Raw genomic sequence first — 16,430 nt, forward strand, 5'->3', positions numbered from 1 at the left:
CTTTCTTTTTTTTTTTTTAGGACTTTTATGGTTATTCTGTCTGCTTCATTTCTTTCTTTTTTTTTTTTTAGGACTTTTATTGTTATTCTGTCTGCTTCTTCATTTATTTCTTTATTTTTTAGAGACAGGGTCTCATTCTGTCACCCAGGCTGAGGTGCAGTGGTGCCATCAACTCACTGCAGCCTTTAACTCCTGGGGTCAAGTGATCCTCCCACCTCAGCCTCCTGAGTAGCTGGACTACAGGCCTGCACTACCGTGCCCAGCTAATTTATTTTTGTAGACACAGGGTCTCACTATGTTAACCAGGCTGATCTTGAACTCCTGGCCTCAAGAGATCCTCCTGCCTCAGCCTCCCAACGTTTTGGGATTACAGGTGTGAGCCACCATGCCTGGGCTCTGTAATATTCTTTGGGAGAAGACTTTTAACTACAAATTTCATTTTTAAAACATATATATTCAAGTTATTTTTCTTGAGTGAGCTTTGGTCATTTGTATTTTTCAAGAAATTTTTCCATGTCATTTGAGTTGTGAATTCATTGACAAAAAGTTGCTTATAATATTGTCTACTATCTTTCCCACCTCAATCTCTCAAGTAGCTGGGACTACAGGCATGTGACTAATTAAAAAAATGCCTGACTAATTAAAAAAATTTCTTTTTTTGGAGACGAGGTCTTGCTATGTTGCCCAGGCTGGTCTCAAACTCCTGGGCTCAAGCGATTTGCTCGCCTTGGCCTCCCCAAGTGCTGAGATTACAGGCGTGAGCCACTGCGCCCGCCCGGTCTATTTTGTTTGTTTGTTTTTTTCCTGCTGCCTCTTCGTATCATTTGACGCCACCTCTGTTTCCTCTCCTCTCCCTCTTCTTCCGTGCTCTCACCCTCCTCTTTTGGGACCATCCAGGCAGGATCTTTACAGTCTTTCTCTTCCCCCTTATTCTCTTCATTTGTACTATGACTTTTCCCCTCTCACAACCCTGAGCTTGGTGCTATCTTCTTGTTTTGACCTTGAGCAGTACTGTGTTTCATTGGGGATGCCCTACACTGCACAGAGCGGAACAGCATTCTAGAACCTCGTGTGAAACAGACGCCAGTTCTTTTGGTGATAAAGCACTTGTCATAGGGCAGTGATATCTAGTGTTCAGATAAAAATAGTTAATAATGAAGTGATAATCCGCATGTTACACATATCTCCCTATACAATAGAAAAGGATCATGATTTCATGAGGCTCTTTCTTGAAGTCGGGCCTTGGAAGATATTAGGAGAGAGAGGTCATTGGTAGATTGAGTATTTAATAATTTGTTATTCTTGGCCACTAACTGGAAACGCAACACCATGCCTTCTGGGAGGGAGGAGGGAAGGAGTGGGAAGAGAGAGGGAGGAGTGGAATATGTTGGTTCCCTGTCGTGCAGGATGAGTGCTCTCTCTCTTTAGTTACATCAAATGAGTTCGCCTGATATTAATGTCAGCAGATGGGGGAGGAAGGTTGGAGGGAATCTTTTTCTTTTATTTTTAACCGCTGGTCTAGTCAGAAAGGCAAGTGAGTTTTTCTCTTTCTTTAGGTCTTTCTCTCCTTCTGCCTTTGAACTTCTCTGTAGTTGTTTGCGTCCCCTCCCACCCCTGGAATTTTCCCCCCAACCTTTCCTTGACACCTTGACTCGATCACGTGGCATGATGGAAAGAACACAGGCTTGGAGTCAGGCAGAGCTGAGTATGAATCCGGGTGCTTGAACTCTTTAGCAGTGGACATTGCATGGGTCAGCTCTGTGCACTTAACTTTCCTCACTCTTAGAATGAGGATAATGATGATGACATGATGCCTCACTTACGGGGCTGTTGCAAGATAAGCATTACTGAGTGGTCCAGAATAGGCCCCCAATTATGGTACTTATTATCATCACTACCTTAGTAGTCACTCAGTACATGCTTCTTGTTGAATAATTAGCTATGGATCCCTCGCCAGACTCAAGTTTGGGATAGCCCTGATTTAAAGCATTCTGTCCCATTGTCCTTTCAAGTATGCTTAGCATTTGTTCCTGTTTTTGTATGGAAACTATGGACACCAGAATTTGCTAATCCCACTGATCTGTAAACTCCTTTTAGGCTGGAACCTCTTTAGTATTTGTAAGCCCCTGTGTGGATCCCTGCAAGTCGGCTATTCAGGAGGTGATTTTGGAAGGAAGGTGCAGACAGAAGTGCAAGGACTGCCTGTAGCTCTGGGTGCTTAGGTAGCTCACCTCCCTTCCTGGGGATCATTCATCCAGCTTTTGTGGCGGTCAGGCTGCAGGGTTGGGAGAGGGAGTCTTAGATTCTTCTGGCATTTCATCTTGGCTCTTTGCCATGAGGTTTTGCCCTGAAGAAAGGAGGGGCTCCAGAGAGGTGTGCGTTTAATCCACCTTGGAGTCAGCAGACAGGGTGCATGGCAGGGCAGGGACAGGGTCAATGTGTCAATGCAGGTGTGGGGCAAGGAGCCAGGGGCTTGTTCAACCAGCGAGGCGGCGCAGACAATGCACTCAGAGCACTCTCGGCACTTAATCCTGCCTCTCCCTCTCCCCAGAACTCTCCCCACTCAGTGTCAACCAGCACTTGCTTGAGCTATAGGGTGAGGCCTTCCATTCTTGAGGTGATATGCACCAGAGGCAGCAGGAAGTCATGGTGAGAGCTCAACCCTGCTGCTGTGCTGCCTGGACTTCAATCCTCCTCCTTCCTCTCTGTCTAACCTTGGGCTTACTGTGTGACCCTGGCCTAGTTACTTACCTTCTCTGGGTCTCTTCTTGCGATGGGGCCTGATAATGGCGTCTTCTTCCTAAAGCTGTGAGAATTAAATGAATGAAGGCAGATAAAGCTCTCGCGACTGTCTGGCACACAGTAGCCAGTCGGTAACTGTTAGCTATTGTCACTCTACTTGCAGGCACCCTCTCTTGAAGGGGTGATTTTTTTTTATAGAAGATTTAGCCTTCTTGCAAGCTTGGGGCTCCTCTCCTTCCTCATTGAGGTAATTACTGTTGTTTTGGTTACCCCACTCTCTTGCAGTAATACCATTTTGTACATCTGGAGGGATTTATATGCCAGTGAAATAGAATCTGCCAGTAGAAGTAACTAACATTCTTCGTCACATTGCCAAGGCACTGAATTGCTAGATTTTATTTCTTCTAGCAAAGCAAGGCCCTCCCATCCTTGGGGATTACAAACAGACATGGATTTTGGGCTGGACAAGGAAATACAGTGATGCATGGCAGAGATTCAGATGGGAAACAAGTTAAAGGCACAGTAGTAATACTAGCACAGGGTGCTTTTCACCAGTAATTACGGTCTCCTAACTAGTGCTGCATGATTTAGACCAAAGAACATAGCTTTGGATTTGGGACCTCATTCTTCACTCAATAGCCAAGGGGACCGGGGTGCATAATCTTAAGTCACTGAGCCTCGGTTTCCTCATCTGCAACATGAGAGGACAGCCCTGAAGTCCCGGATGCCATGATGCAGCCACGAAGATGAGCTCTGGCTCTCCTGCCTAGAACTTCAATGGAAGCAAAGTCGGCTACATGAGAACGCATGTGTCTTCTGCCACATTAAAAATGTTAATGTGCTGCCAGGCGCAGTGGCTCATACCTGTAATCCCAGCACTTTGGGAGGCCAGGGTGGGTGGATCACTTGAGGCCAGGAGTTCGAGACCAGCCTGGCCAACATGGTGAAACCCAGTCTCTACTAAAAATGCAAAAATTAGCCAGGCATGGTGGCGCATGCCTGTAATCCCAGCTGCTCAGGAGGCTGAGGCACGAGATGCTTGAACCCGGGAGGCAGAGGTTGCAGCGAGCCGAGATCACACGACTGTACTCCAGCCTGGGCAATAGAGTGAGACTCAGTCTCAAAAAAAAAAAAGTTAATGTGCTTGATTTTTGTGCATCCCTCTGTTTTTGTATTGCTGGAAAACATTTGAGCATCTTGGTTCATGCCTGGGAAATGAGAGGAGGTAGGAAGGAGGTTCACAGTTACGGCAGCTGGTGGGAATTGTGGTGGAGGTGTGTATGGAGTGACACTGGTAAACAAGCCACTGCCAGGTGTTATCCTTGTTTATTTATTTAAGTTGTGGCTCCAATCCTAAATTGTTTTATAAGAAGGGACATTGAGAAAATAACAGTCCAGGAGGGTTAGGTTCCTGGCCAAGATGATTCCAGGATCATCTGGAAAAGCAGCTGCAGCTACAAAGAAAAACAGCCAATTGCTGGAAATCATGAGGCAGGTAGGGGCTGGGTTAGGAATACCTACACCTTCTGGGAGGAAGAAGGCAAAACAGCTTCTGTTTTTTGGAGGCAAGCACTTGAGCTGAAGAGGTTAAGGCAGTTTTAGTGCCTCTGAGTTCGTTCCAGAAGGGTGGAGATTTTTGATGCCACAAATGAGGCACTGCTGGGCCCCTGTATAAGCACTTGTAGGCGTTCAAAGTGCAGAGGCCCAGCGGTTCTTCATTGAGTCCCTGCCGGGGTGGGGAGGAGGACAGGCAGAGCTTCTGACCCCATACAGCTGTGTCTTCCCACAGTGAAGACGCTGGTTACTGCAAGATGGCTGCTTCCAGAGCCACTCTTACCCTCAGGAAATTTGCCGGCTCTTTCCTTGTTCCTCTTGTTTGATCCAGGGAAACCGGGACTTCTTGATGGAAAGAACAGGTTGCTTCTGGCCAAGAAGGGCCTGCAGCTGCATGTCTTTGCTCCAGAGAAAATCCACCCTCCCTAGGAGGAAGGAGGCTTTTGGCTGTAAGGACTTCCCAGCCACAGAGGCGGCTGCAGGGTGGCTGAGTTCCAGACGGCCTCTAGATCCCAGTCTGAGCATTCAATCTGGTCTAGCAGTTTCTTTCTTTCTTTTTTAAATTTTAATTTTTGTAGAGATGGGGTCTTGTTACGCTGCCCAGGCTGGTCTTGACCTCCTGGCCTCAAGTCATCCTCCTGCCTTGGCCTCCCCAAGTGCTAGGATTACAGGCCTGAGCCACTGCATCCTGCCTGGTCTACGCATTTCTGAAGAGCGGGGCGGGGAACAGGACTCTGAATCTCCACATGGGTGACTTCCACTTTTCTGAGAGCGAGTGCTGTCAACTACGTGACTTGGGTCAGTAGACAAGATGTTCCTTGGGGTTCTAAAAATATGTCATTCTGTGGGTTCCCTTTATAACCTACAGGGCCAGAAGGGGCTGCATGCTCTGGGACTGGGGAAGGAGCAGAGGCTGAAAGCACTGGTTGATTCAGGCTCTAGTTGAGAGTTGGCCCTTCCCCAGAGCAGGAAACCAAGGCCCCGAAGAGAGAGAGGACTTTGATGAAGTCACACATCTACTTAGTGATGGGGGCCAGGACCAGAATCTAGCCTTCTTGATTCTTATTTCTGCACCCTCTCCCTCTTACACAGGGAGCAGTGAGTGTGCAGGGCAGCCCAGAGGCAAGGGTAGGTGCCTGCCCCCACAGGCTGCAACTGCTGGCCTAGAAGGTCCAGAGCCCCAGCCTTGCTGGGTCCTACACTACACCCGTCCTACACCTACATCCTTCACTATGCCCTCGCAAGAGCCTTCATCCCTGCCCTCCTCATCTTGGCTCCCTTCCCCACAGTTCACACGCTGATCCATGTTCCTCAGCTGTCACATTCCCTGAAGTGCTGGTCAGGTGAAGGTCCCTTCCCAGAGTCTTGCTCTGTCACCCAGGCTGGTTGCAGTGGCGTGATCACAGGTCACTGTAGACTTACCCTCCCAGGCTCAAGTGATCCTCCTACCTCAGCCTCCTGATTAGCTGGGATTACAGGTGTGCACCATCATGCCTGGCTAATTTTGTTTATATTTTGTAGAGACAGGGTCTCACCATGTTTCCCAGGCTGGGCTTGAACTCCTGGACTCAAGCGATCTGACTGCCTTGGCCTCCCAAAGTGCTGGGATTACAGGCATGAGCCACTGTGCCCAGGCCCTTCCCAAGTTTTGACAGTGGTTGTTTTCTAGGTTTCAGAGCTCTTGAGAAGGAAAACTTCCTGGGAGAGTGAGTCTTTGAAGACGAAAGAATATGGGAAGAGAAGGGCGTTTGAAGTCCTCCATGGGGCCTAGAAGTAGAAGTAGTGCTTCCAGCAAGCACAGGCGGCAGACCTGGCTGGGTGTGTAGGGCACACGTCACTGCCTCTGGTGCACCCGGGTTCAGGCTGGTCACCCTTGGAATAACTGTTCACTCATTAGGAGGTGTGACTATCATCTGACCGTGGGAAGCCAAGTTTGACTGCTCAGGTGGTAAACCTCTGAGTGCTTTGGATTAAATTTTGCTGATTTTCTGCACTCTGACCGCTTTTCCTCCCATGCCCCCTGGCTCCTGGCTCCCTGCGCTGTGCTGCTGCCCACCTTCGCCCCTTGCCAGCATGTACACAGATGCAACATGTGGCCTCGCATATACATGCACATGCATGCAAACACGTGCTTCTTTGCCTTTGGAAGGTGGTAGTAATAGTCGTTATTGCAGTGGGATGTTATGAGGATTAAATAGGGCCATGTGTGCAAAGTGCATGCGCAGTGTCAGCATTTAATACATCATAGCCATGATGAACTATGGGCATGAGCCTAGTACCCATCTCTGACACATAGATACAATAATATGTCTGCATCATAAGCCTATTGTGAGGATTAAATGAGGTGACACATGTAGTAGCTTCCTGTGAAATGCAGAATGCCTTATGCGTTGAAGGCAGCGATGTAATGAGAGAACCAGCATCACTGATTCAACACACATCTTCTTTTTTTATTTTGAGATGGAGTTTTGCTCTTTTCACCCAGGCTGGAGTGCAATGGTGCGATCTTGGCTCACTGCAACCTCTGACTCCCAGGTTCAAGCGATTCTCCTGCCTCAGCCTCCCTAGTAGCTGGTATTACAGGCACCTGCCACCATGCTCAGTTAATTTTTGTATTTTTAGTAGAGATGGGGTTTCGCCATGTTGGCCAGGCTGGTCTTGAACTCCTGACTTCAGGTGATTCACCTGCCTCGGCCTCCCAAAGTGCTGGAATTACAGGTGTGGGCCACCGTGCCTGGCCCAACACACATTTTCTTAAGAGGAGCAGAATGTACACAAGTGTCTTATCCTATTTCCAACTTTTGGGCTTTTAAGGTATCTGAATGTGTTTCTGGCCAAGGATGCTCAGTAAGTTCTTTGAGATATTCGCCCCGGAAGCCCTATCCTGCCTTTCTGTGTCCCCTGGGAATACTTCCTGTCAGGGTTTGCTGCTGGAGGCCCTAGGTTCTGCGGCCAAGTTAAGCTTCAGTACAAAACGAGGGACCTTCCTGCTTAGGTGGCCATCTCTCTATTTCATGTATCTTTCTTCGTAGCAGCCACTGAGCCTGTGTCCCCTTGAGCTTCTGTAGCCAATGAAACTGTGTCTGGATGGGGTCTCGGGTCCACCTCAATGCTTCCTCCCAGCCTAAGGCAGCCAAATCACTGGCATGGGTGGGTCCTTGGCCGGCAGCCCTCTGGCTGAGAATCTTAACTTAATTCATAGTTGGCCAAAAGGCAGCCCAGCAAAGACCGAGGCTGCTCGAAGCTGCCTCTGGGTGGGAATGGGACTGGCTTCCTCCCTATTGCCTCAGCGAGCCTCCCTTGGCTATGGGAGTCCCTGTTTTTCTGGTCTGGAGGGCCGTCTGTCTACAAAGTAGTGGCCCTTGTAGTTTAATTTTGTGCCTCCTAATTTCCTCCCAGAGGACCTCCCTGCATAGGGTTTGGGCAAAGTCTTTTTGGTGAAGCCACAGAGCTCTTCCTGGGTTTCCTCCCTCAGCCTGGGTTGATTCTGTGAACAGCCCCACAAACCTCCTAGGAAGAAGAGCCCAGCTGGAAGGTGCTGGACCTGGTGACGTTGGAATGAGATGAGCTGGAATGTCCCTTAGGATGTCCTTTCTTCCCTTCAGGTCCCTTCTGTCATTGTCTCTAACTTCGGGCTGGCTTCTGCTTCTCCCCCACCTGGCAGGACCTGTGTGGAGCCACCACCTGTGACACCCTGGGCATGGCTGATGTGGGCACCATGTGCGACCCCAAGAGAAGCTGCTCTGTCATTGAGGACGATGGGCTTCCATCAGCCTTCACCACTGCCCACGAGCTGGGTAAGGCTGGACAAACTCCTCCTGGGGTCTTCTGGGTTTGCCTGGGGAGCCTGGAGGGTGGGAGACGTGTGTCTTTGCCCCCTTGTGTTCTGAAGCCTTAGGACCCCTTCTTAGGGCACAGTGAACCTTAGCAGCAGCTTTGTACTTTTTCCGATTGCCCCAGCCCCACTGGCCAGTGACATGGTTTGAGCCCCTTGGCAGAGTGTCTCAGCACTTAGGCACTGTAGGGACACCATGTAAACGACAAGGAGGTACACTCTGTTGTCAGGGAGCCCACAGCCTGACGGAGGGGACAGAAAACACAAGAACATGATCTTGAGGACATTTGAAAGCAGCCTGTCGATAGGTGGCAGTGACCAGCCTGAAAACCTCTGACATGGGCTTTCTAGTTCCCCTGCCCCATCCCTCCCTCCAACCCCCCCGTCCTTCCTCCTGCCCTCTCAGTCCTCTTGCCTTACCCCACAGGCCACGTGCTCAACATGCCCCATGACAACGTGAAGGTCTGTGAGGAGGTGTTTGGGAAGCTCCGAGCCAACCACATGATGTCCCCGACCCTCATCCAGATCGACCGCGCCAACCCCTGGTCAGCCTGCAGTGCTGCCATCATCACCGACTTCCTGGACAGCGGGCACGGTAAGCCAGGACGGCGGGAGGGCGATGAGGCCGCCTCGGAGGAGGCTGCGCTGCTGCCCCTAGTGGAGGTGCTCACTTGTCCGTCCTCTGTACCTTAGGTGTGTGTGCCCCCTCGGAGCCGGGCTCTGACATGAGTGCCTTCCTGTTGCCCTTGGTTCATTCTCCCCTTACCATTCAGATTCTGGGCGAGCCAGACCTCATCTTCCCAGCTCATCCTAACGGACACCTTCGGCTCTCTGCAGGTGACTGCCTCCTGGACCAACCCAGCAAGCCCATCTCCCTGCCCGAGGATCTGCCGGGCGCCAGCTACACCCTGAGCCAGCAGTGTGAGCTGGCTTTTGGCGTGGGCTCCAAGCCCTGTCCTTACATGCAGTACTGCACCAAGCTGTGGTGCACCGGGAAGGCCAAGGGACAGATGGTGTGCCAGACCCGCCACTTCCCCTGGGCCGATGGCACCAGCTGTGGCGAGGGCAAGTTCTGCCTCAAAGGGGCCTGTGTGGAGAGACACAACCTCAACAAGCACAGGGTGAGTGAGTGCTGGAGCTGCGCTCGGGGACTGCTGGGAGGAGGGACGGAGACCCGGGGGCCTCCCCTGCCCTTGGTCTTCACCAGGAAGCTGCCTATCACAGACTGGCCGTGGGACCATCACTGTTGCATTGCTGAGCTGTGCTTTCACTGCCCTCTTTATAGTCCTATCCCCTTCTTGACTCTAAGACTGGAGGGAAAAGCTATGGCAGGTCAGAGGACTTGGTGAGGCCTCAGACACATGGGGAAAAGCCTTCAACAGGGGATGGGGTCTCAGCCCTGAGCCCCGGGCCTCATCTCACCTGGGCGGGAGCTCTGGGCTCAAAGCTGAACACCTAGTGTTAGGAGCGGCTCACTTGCTGGCTCCTCCCTTCCTTCTGTCATCTACTCTTTCCCAGTGTGTTCCACACCCAGGGAGCTGGGGACCACGCGCAGGAACAGGGCTCAGAGCTGCAATGAAGCAAAGCCCTGGGCAAGCTTCGGGAATTGGCAGCATTCTGAACCAAGCTTCCATTTCTGTTGCGATTGTTTTTCTTTAGCAGAAACATAGTTGAATAATACTTGTTTTCCCTCCTGATAAATAGGAATAGCAACCGAACAAGAACACATTCAGAATGCCAAATATTCTGTGAATATAATCACTTTATCTTCCTCAGGTCTTGTTTTGGGGGTAGGAGAGGGATTTGTACTTTTCTGGGCAGGAATAAGAGGTCTGTCCTCCTCCCAGATCCTGGAGCTGACTGTCCCTTCCCATCCCCTGTTCTCAGCTCGGGGATGACTTGCCTCTGGGCACAGATGCAATGTCACAAAAAAGCATCCACCAAGCGCGTTATCAATTGCCCTGAGATGAGTATGGCACAGAATTATTTAAAATATTTTTCTGTGTTCTGGGGATACATATCTAATTAAACCTTCAACCGTTTGCTAGACAACAACCCACTGTGTTCAGGGAACTGTGTAAGATACTGTGATGATCAGAAAAAGAAATAAAACACAGGCCATGCCTCAGAGAGCTCACAGTCAAATGGGGAAGCTCAAAAATGTAGCTGTGATACAAGACACAGAGAGGCACGTGTTATGCGGAAGGACAGAAGGATGAAAATGTGTCACGGGAGAACAGGGGTCAAGAGATTAATGATGATGAGAGGGGACTGAGAAAACTTGGAGGCAGAGGTTGGATCTGAAGAGAGCCTGAGGGATAAGTAGGATCCCTGTAGGCAGAAACAGAGCAAGGCAGGGAGGCGGGCGGTGCTGGGCGGGTCGGAGTGAGCTGCAGGGCTGCGCAGATGAGGGCTCTATGGGAACCGTCTTCAGGAAGGTCGTTTGGGGCCAGACGGCAGCCACCTTGATTGCCAGGCACTAGAAGGTTCTGAGGACAGGCAATATGTGGCCAGTGCCGCCTCCTGGGAAGATGGGGCTGGAGGATGCAGAGACAAGTTGAGATAATGTTGGATAGAGAAAATGCCGTCTGAGAAGCACCATCTTTCCACACTTTCTGGAATTCTTAGTCTATGATCACGCAAGATCTACCTCCTCAACCTCTTTTCTAAACAATCCCTTGGCCACCTTGTTTTAACTGAAACTTTCCAGGAGACCTTCATGGAAGTCGTTGCCCTCATTGGCCGAGGTCAGATCATAAAGCATGTCTTACAAATCACTGCAGCTCGCACAGATCTGTTTCAGGAATCCCATTCTAATCACCAAGGCCCTGTCTTCCCAGATTACTCCCTCTAGGTTTTGGATTCCAACAATTCCCCAATCCCATCTGGGCCTACAATCCATGGCTACGACAACCTTCCCATCGTGCCTCATCCTTCTTTTGCCCTCGCCTCCTCCTTCGTGAGCTGAAATTCCACGGTGCATTGTTGAAATCACTCCCTCGCATACGCTCTTGACTCCCTTGCCCCTGTCTCTCTGCATTAATTGAACTCACTTGGATAAGCCACCATCCGGGTTGAATCCAACTCACTCACCCATTCAATTGTGCTTGCACAGGTGACTATGGTTGGAGAAAAACATGCAATTGTGCTCACCGGTCTCAGTTTAAATTCATGATCTGAGCTGGGCACAGTGGCCCCCACTTATAATCTCAGCACTTTGGGAGGCTGAGGTGAGAGGATCCCTTGAGCCCTGGAGTTTGAGACCAGCCTGGGCAACATGGCAAAACCCCATCTCTACAAAAAATACAAAAATTAGTGGGTTGTGGTGGCAGATGCTTGTAGTTCCAGCTACTCAGAAGGCTGAGGCAGAAGGATCGCTTGAACACGGGAGGCAGAGGTTGCACTGAGCCATGATCACGCCACTGTACTCCAGCCTGGGTGACAGAGGGAGATCCTGTCTCAAGGAAAAAAAAAAAAAGAGAAAAAGAAAGAAAAAAGTAAAATAAATTGATGACCCGGAAACTTAGGTGGGCCCATAATGCTGTCCGGGAGTGACATATTTCATTTCCCCAGTTGGCTTTACTCTCCCAACCTCCTGAACCATCAGTTCACACCCACCATCACCTCTCTCCTCCCGTTACCAACTCTTTCTTCCTCCTTTTCAGCTTTCACCGATGACCTTTCTTCTGATTTCCCGAAGGGGGAAAAAAATCAAGTAATCAGAAGAGAACTTCCACCCACCCCCGACCTGCTTCTGCACCTCTTCTCCACTGTCCCCCTTTACAGTGGCTGAATTGTCCCTGCTCTGATCTGAGGCCACGCTGTGTGCTTTGCACAGGAACCCCATCCCCTCTCACTTGTTAGGGACATCGCTGATCAATTCTCTCTCTCCTGCAGTGCCAGTATTTCCCAATCTTGAGCTGAATCATGCCTTTTAGAATATAAACCTGTTGTAATTTCTCCCATCTGAAACAAAACTTCTTATGATCCCACTTCCTTTGTGGTCTGTTTCTGTCTCCCTTCACAGCAAGTTCCCGGAAGGAGTTGTACAAGCTTGCTGTCTCCAATTCCATCTTCCCACTTTTCTCTGCTGCCCATTCCAAATAGGCTTTGACTGCCATCATTTCTCCAAAACAACTCTTACTAAGGCTACCAAATGGCCTGCACGCTACGAAGATCAGTGACTGTTACCTTTCCTCCCATCGCCCAGCCAGCTAGCAGCATTTGTGGCAACCCAGAGCCCTGGCCCCTGGAACAGGGTCTCCACTGCCTCTCGGTTGTCCTCCTCCTCACACTGCCCCTCCCTTCTCATTACCTTTACTGCTTCTTCCTTGTACTCTCAGTTTCTTTTCTTTTTTTCTTTTACTTTTACTTTTTTTTTTTTTTTGAGACAGAGTCTCGCTCTCATCGCCCAGGCTGGAGTACAGTGGCGTGATCTTGGCTCACTGCAACCTCCACCTCCCGGGTTCAAGTGATTCTCCTGCCTCAGCCTCCCCAGTAGCTGGGATTACAGGCGCCCGCCATCACGCCTGGCTAATTTTTGTATTTTTCGTAGAGACGGGGTTTTACCATGTTGGTCAGGCTGGTCTCGAACTCCTGACCTCAGGTGATCTGCCCACCTCGGCATCCCAAAGTGTTGGGATTACAGGCATGAGCCACCACGCCCGGCCTGTACTCTCATTTTCTAAAGTGTGAAGTGCTTTGGCACTCAGTCCTTTCCCTCTTCACCATGCACGCTCAATCTCTTCGCTGATTCATCTAGGCCATGGCTTTAAATACCATTTAGAGCTTGAAGACTCCCAAATTTGCATCTTCAGTCCAGGCCTCGCTCCTGACCTGCAGACTTGCATCTGTAAGGGAATCTGGATGTGTCCATTGGACACCTGATTAGCATCTTGCACGTGTGTCTGTGAGACTGAGCTCCTGGTCATCTCCCCCGAAGCTGCGCTGGCAACTCCATGTTCTGGTTGCTCAAGCTGAAACCCTGTTTCTCTCACATGCTTCACACCCTGTATCTCCACGTCCCTGTGGACACTATCTTCAAGGCAGATCCAGGATCATTTCTCACCACTGCATCTGCTCTCACCCTGGTCCCAGCCACCACCCCCTGTCCCCTGGATTAATGCAGTTGCCTCTAACTGGTCTCCCTCCTTCTGATCTTACTCCTTACAGATGATTCCTGCCATGGCAGCTCTTTTGAAATGCACCTTAGGTTATGTCACTTCTCTGCTCGGCACCCTTTAGGGGCTTTGCCCCGGCTCCCATTTCTCGCTGCCTTGTTGGCCCTAGTGACACTGGCATACTTCAGGCTCATCCCCCCTCAGGGCCTGTGCACTTGCTCCCTCTGCTTGGAATGCCCTTTCCCTGTATGCCACCTGTACTTCCTTCAGGCACAAGAGGCACCCCCTAATCCAGAGCAGCCTTTCCCAACTCCTCCCTACCACCTGCTGTGAAGCCCACCCAACACTCTGTGTTCACGGATTCATTTTCATTGTCTGTCTCCCCACTAGGGAGTAATTGCTCTGAGGGCAGGGACTTCCGCAAGTGTTTGGTGAAGGAATGAGTGAATGGCACAGGGCGGGAGCACAGTGAACGTTTTTTGTTCAAATAGGAAGCAGTGATACCAAATAAAAACCAGGTAGCATTGTCTCAGGAGCTGCAGGAACAGTGCTATGTGCCGAAGAAGAATTGGAGATCATGAGGCCTAGGCACACTCTTTCAGTCTTTCTGATGGCCATTGTGGCTTTGGAGGGGGCAGCTTCCGGGGTGTGATGGGGACAAAACCCACAGTACAAGGCTCTGGGGAGTGAGTATGAGGAAAGAGCAAACGTGGGTGATGCTGTCAGGGAGTGAAAGGATGGAATGAGGTGAGGCGCTACTTTGAGTAGTTTGAGGCCAAAGCAGGGTTGAAGGAGGGTGGTGGTGGTTTTTTACAGGATCAAACAGATTTTGACGAAATGAAATGAGCTATCTGACAAAAGGGTAGATTGAATAAATATGCTGGATATGTACACAGGTTAAAGTGTTTCTATTACACGCAGCCAGTTCCTGCTTAGTTCCATGTGAGTTAGGCACTGTGTGGGACGGTCGGTGGCAGAGTTTTAATTCCAGGCGAGTACAGCAGCCGGGCTGCTTCCTCTGTTGCTCAGCTGATGTGTGTTCAGAGGATCCAAACTCATTTCACTGTCACTCTAAGGAAAACATCATGGACAATGTGAATTTTATTCTCTTTCTACCCTGTTAAAAACTAAAAAAAAAAAAGCCCTCCAAAACACTGCACGATTCACCCCACAGCCAAATCGAGTTTTAGGATTGCTTAATAGTGTCTTATCTTTATCTCTTCTTAAAAGAAACGTTAGAATGGTTCACGGTGAAACTTGCTCAAATACAGCCCCTGATCGAGGTTAAGATCAGTTTGGTCTGGCGTCAAGTCTGAATTATAGAACACTAAGGAATAAAAACATTCACATATCTATGGTGACATTTTTTATCTGCAAGGCTGGGGGCTGGCCATGCCTTAGGGATGCCTGTGAATGCACTAACAACAAATAAAGGGAACATTTCTGTGTTTTCCTTTTATTCCCGGCAAGCTGTGAGATAAGAGGACTCTCTGAACTTCTGCCGGGGCCAGCGGGGCCAGCGTGGCGCTGGGAATTTTCATGCCTGTTAGGCCACTTCTATCATCCACCTGACATCAGGCCCGAGTATTAGTGTTATCAAACCCAGTTTTGCAAGTGAAGCACCGGAAAGCTAAGGAGGGTTTGCTGTTGCTCAAGCCCACTAGGGGGGTGTGGTGTGGGCGGAGGCCATCGAAAACACGTCTGGCCAGGCGCGGGAGCTCACGCCTGTAATCCCAGCACTTTGGGAGGCTGAGAAGGGCGGATCACTTGAGGTTGGGAGTTTGAGACCAGCCTGGCCAACATGGTGAAACCTCGTCTCTATTAAAAATACAAAATAATTAGCCGGGCATGGTAGCAGGCACCTGTAATCCCAGCTACTCGGGAGGCTGAGGCTGGAGAATCACTTGAACCTGGGAGGCGGAGGTTGCAGTGAGCCAATATTGCGCCGTTGCACTCCAGCCTTGGCAAAAGAGGGAGACTCCGCTTCACCAAAAGAAAAAAAAAAAAGGAAAACACATCTCACATTTCACATCTGTCTCACTCTACGGCCCAAAGAGGCCTCTCTTTTGCAAGGCCTCCTTTGCACCTGGGAGCAGTTGCTGTTTGCTAATTCGTTGGTTGGAACGTTGGGTGGGCTTGGTGTATACTGGCCATTTGCTTATTGTTTTTTCCTTCATGATACAACAATAATTTGATTCCGGGAAGGTGGGATGGGAACTTGGAGGCTGTACGGTGTAGTCTTCTATGGGCTAAGGGGCTAGGTGTGGCACCTGGATCCGACAAGGAGTATAACAGGCTCTTCCTCACAGGTGGATGGTGCCTGGGCCAAATGGGAGCCCTATGGCCTCTGCTCGCGCACATGTGGAGGCGGCGTGCAGCTGGCCAGGAGGCAGTGCACCAACCCCACCCCTGCCAACGGGGGCAAGTACTGCGAGGGAGTGAGGGTGAAATACCGATCCTGCAACCTGGAGCCCTGCCCCAGCTCAGGTGAGGTGGGAGAGCTGTGGTGGCCTGGGCCCGGGGGAGGTGAGGCTGGAGGTCCCCCCCACCCCACCCCTACTCCACGTAATGCATGCCCTCCAGGTAATTGGGTACACAGGTAATTCAGGTAGTCTAGTATTTCTATCATGGATTCCTACTGATGATGAAGGGACTGAAGTCAAGATTCTAACCTTCAGGACAAAGCCTGGAAGTGGAGAGGTGCCGATTCTTCTTGGGATCATTCCTCTTTCCGCTCACCTTTGGCAAGGGTGTTCCCTTCTGGATGCTTAGCCTGGGAGACTAAATGGATCATGGGAATGATACACTAGAAATCCTCTTATCTGAGGCCTGCCCAGCCCATCTTTGTAAGCAGGAGTCCAGAGCCCAAGAACTTGATGGGGAAAACAGAATTACATCTCTATTTTTATTGATGTTTCGATCTAACATTTAGTAGTTCTTTCAGAGAGAAATTAGTATTTTTTTAACTACCTTTCCATATAAAATTTAGTATTTCTTTCAGTTAGACAACAAAACTACAATAGTAGTAGAAGTACCTGTGACTTTGTCATCAATAGGAACCATGGATATTTTCACATGACATTTTGGCTGTTGCAGAATTTTCAAAATGCTGTTTAAGCTCATCCTTACTTCAAAATTATAGTAGTTATCAGATTCATTACTGAATCATATATATATAT

At 49.8% G+C, this 16,430-nt stretch overlaps 1 protein-coding gene across 1 annotated transcript in view; it reads left to right on the top strand.

Annotated features, from left to right (window-relative positions):
- The window catches only part of ADAMTS15 (ADAM metallopeptidase with thrombospondin type 1 motif 15), a 27,713-nt gene that overhangs the window by 4,462 nt on the left and 6,821 nt on the right, over positions 1 to 16,430 (top strand). The window contains exons 2-5 of the mRNA XM_032168172.2: positions 7,961 to 8,093; positions 8,559 to 8,726; positions 8,969 to 9,252; positions 15,561 to 15,738. Coding sequence (XP_032024063.1) covers positions 7,961 to 8,093; positions 8,559 to 8,726; positions 8,969 to 9,252; positions 15,561 to 15,738 — 763 coding nt within the window. The remainder of the gene's footprint in view (positions 1 to 7,960; positions 8,094 to 8,558; positions 8,727 to 8,968; positions 9,253 to 15,560; positions 15,739 to 16,430) is intronic.

The sequence above is a fragment of the Hylobates moloch genome, unplaced genomic scaffold (genome assembly GCF_009828535.3).
Source record: "Hylobates moloch isolate HMO894 unplaced genomic scaffold, HMol_V3 SCAFFOLD_11, whole genome shotgun sequence".
Lineage (NCBI taxonomy): Eukaryota > Metazoa > Chordata > Mammalia > Primates > Hylobatidae > Hylobates > Hylobates moloch.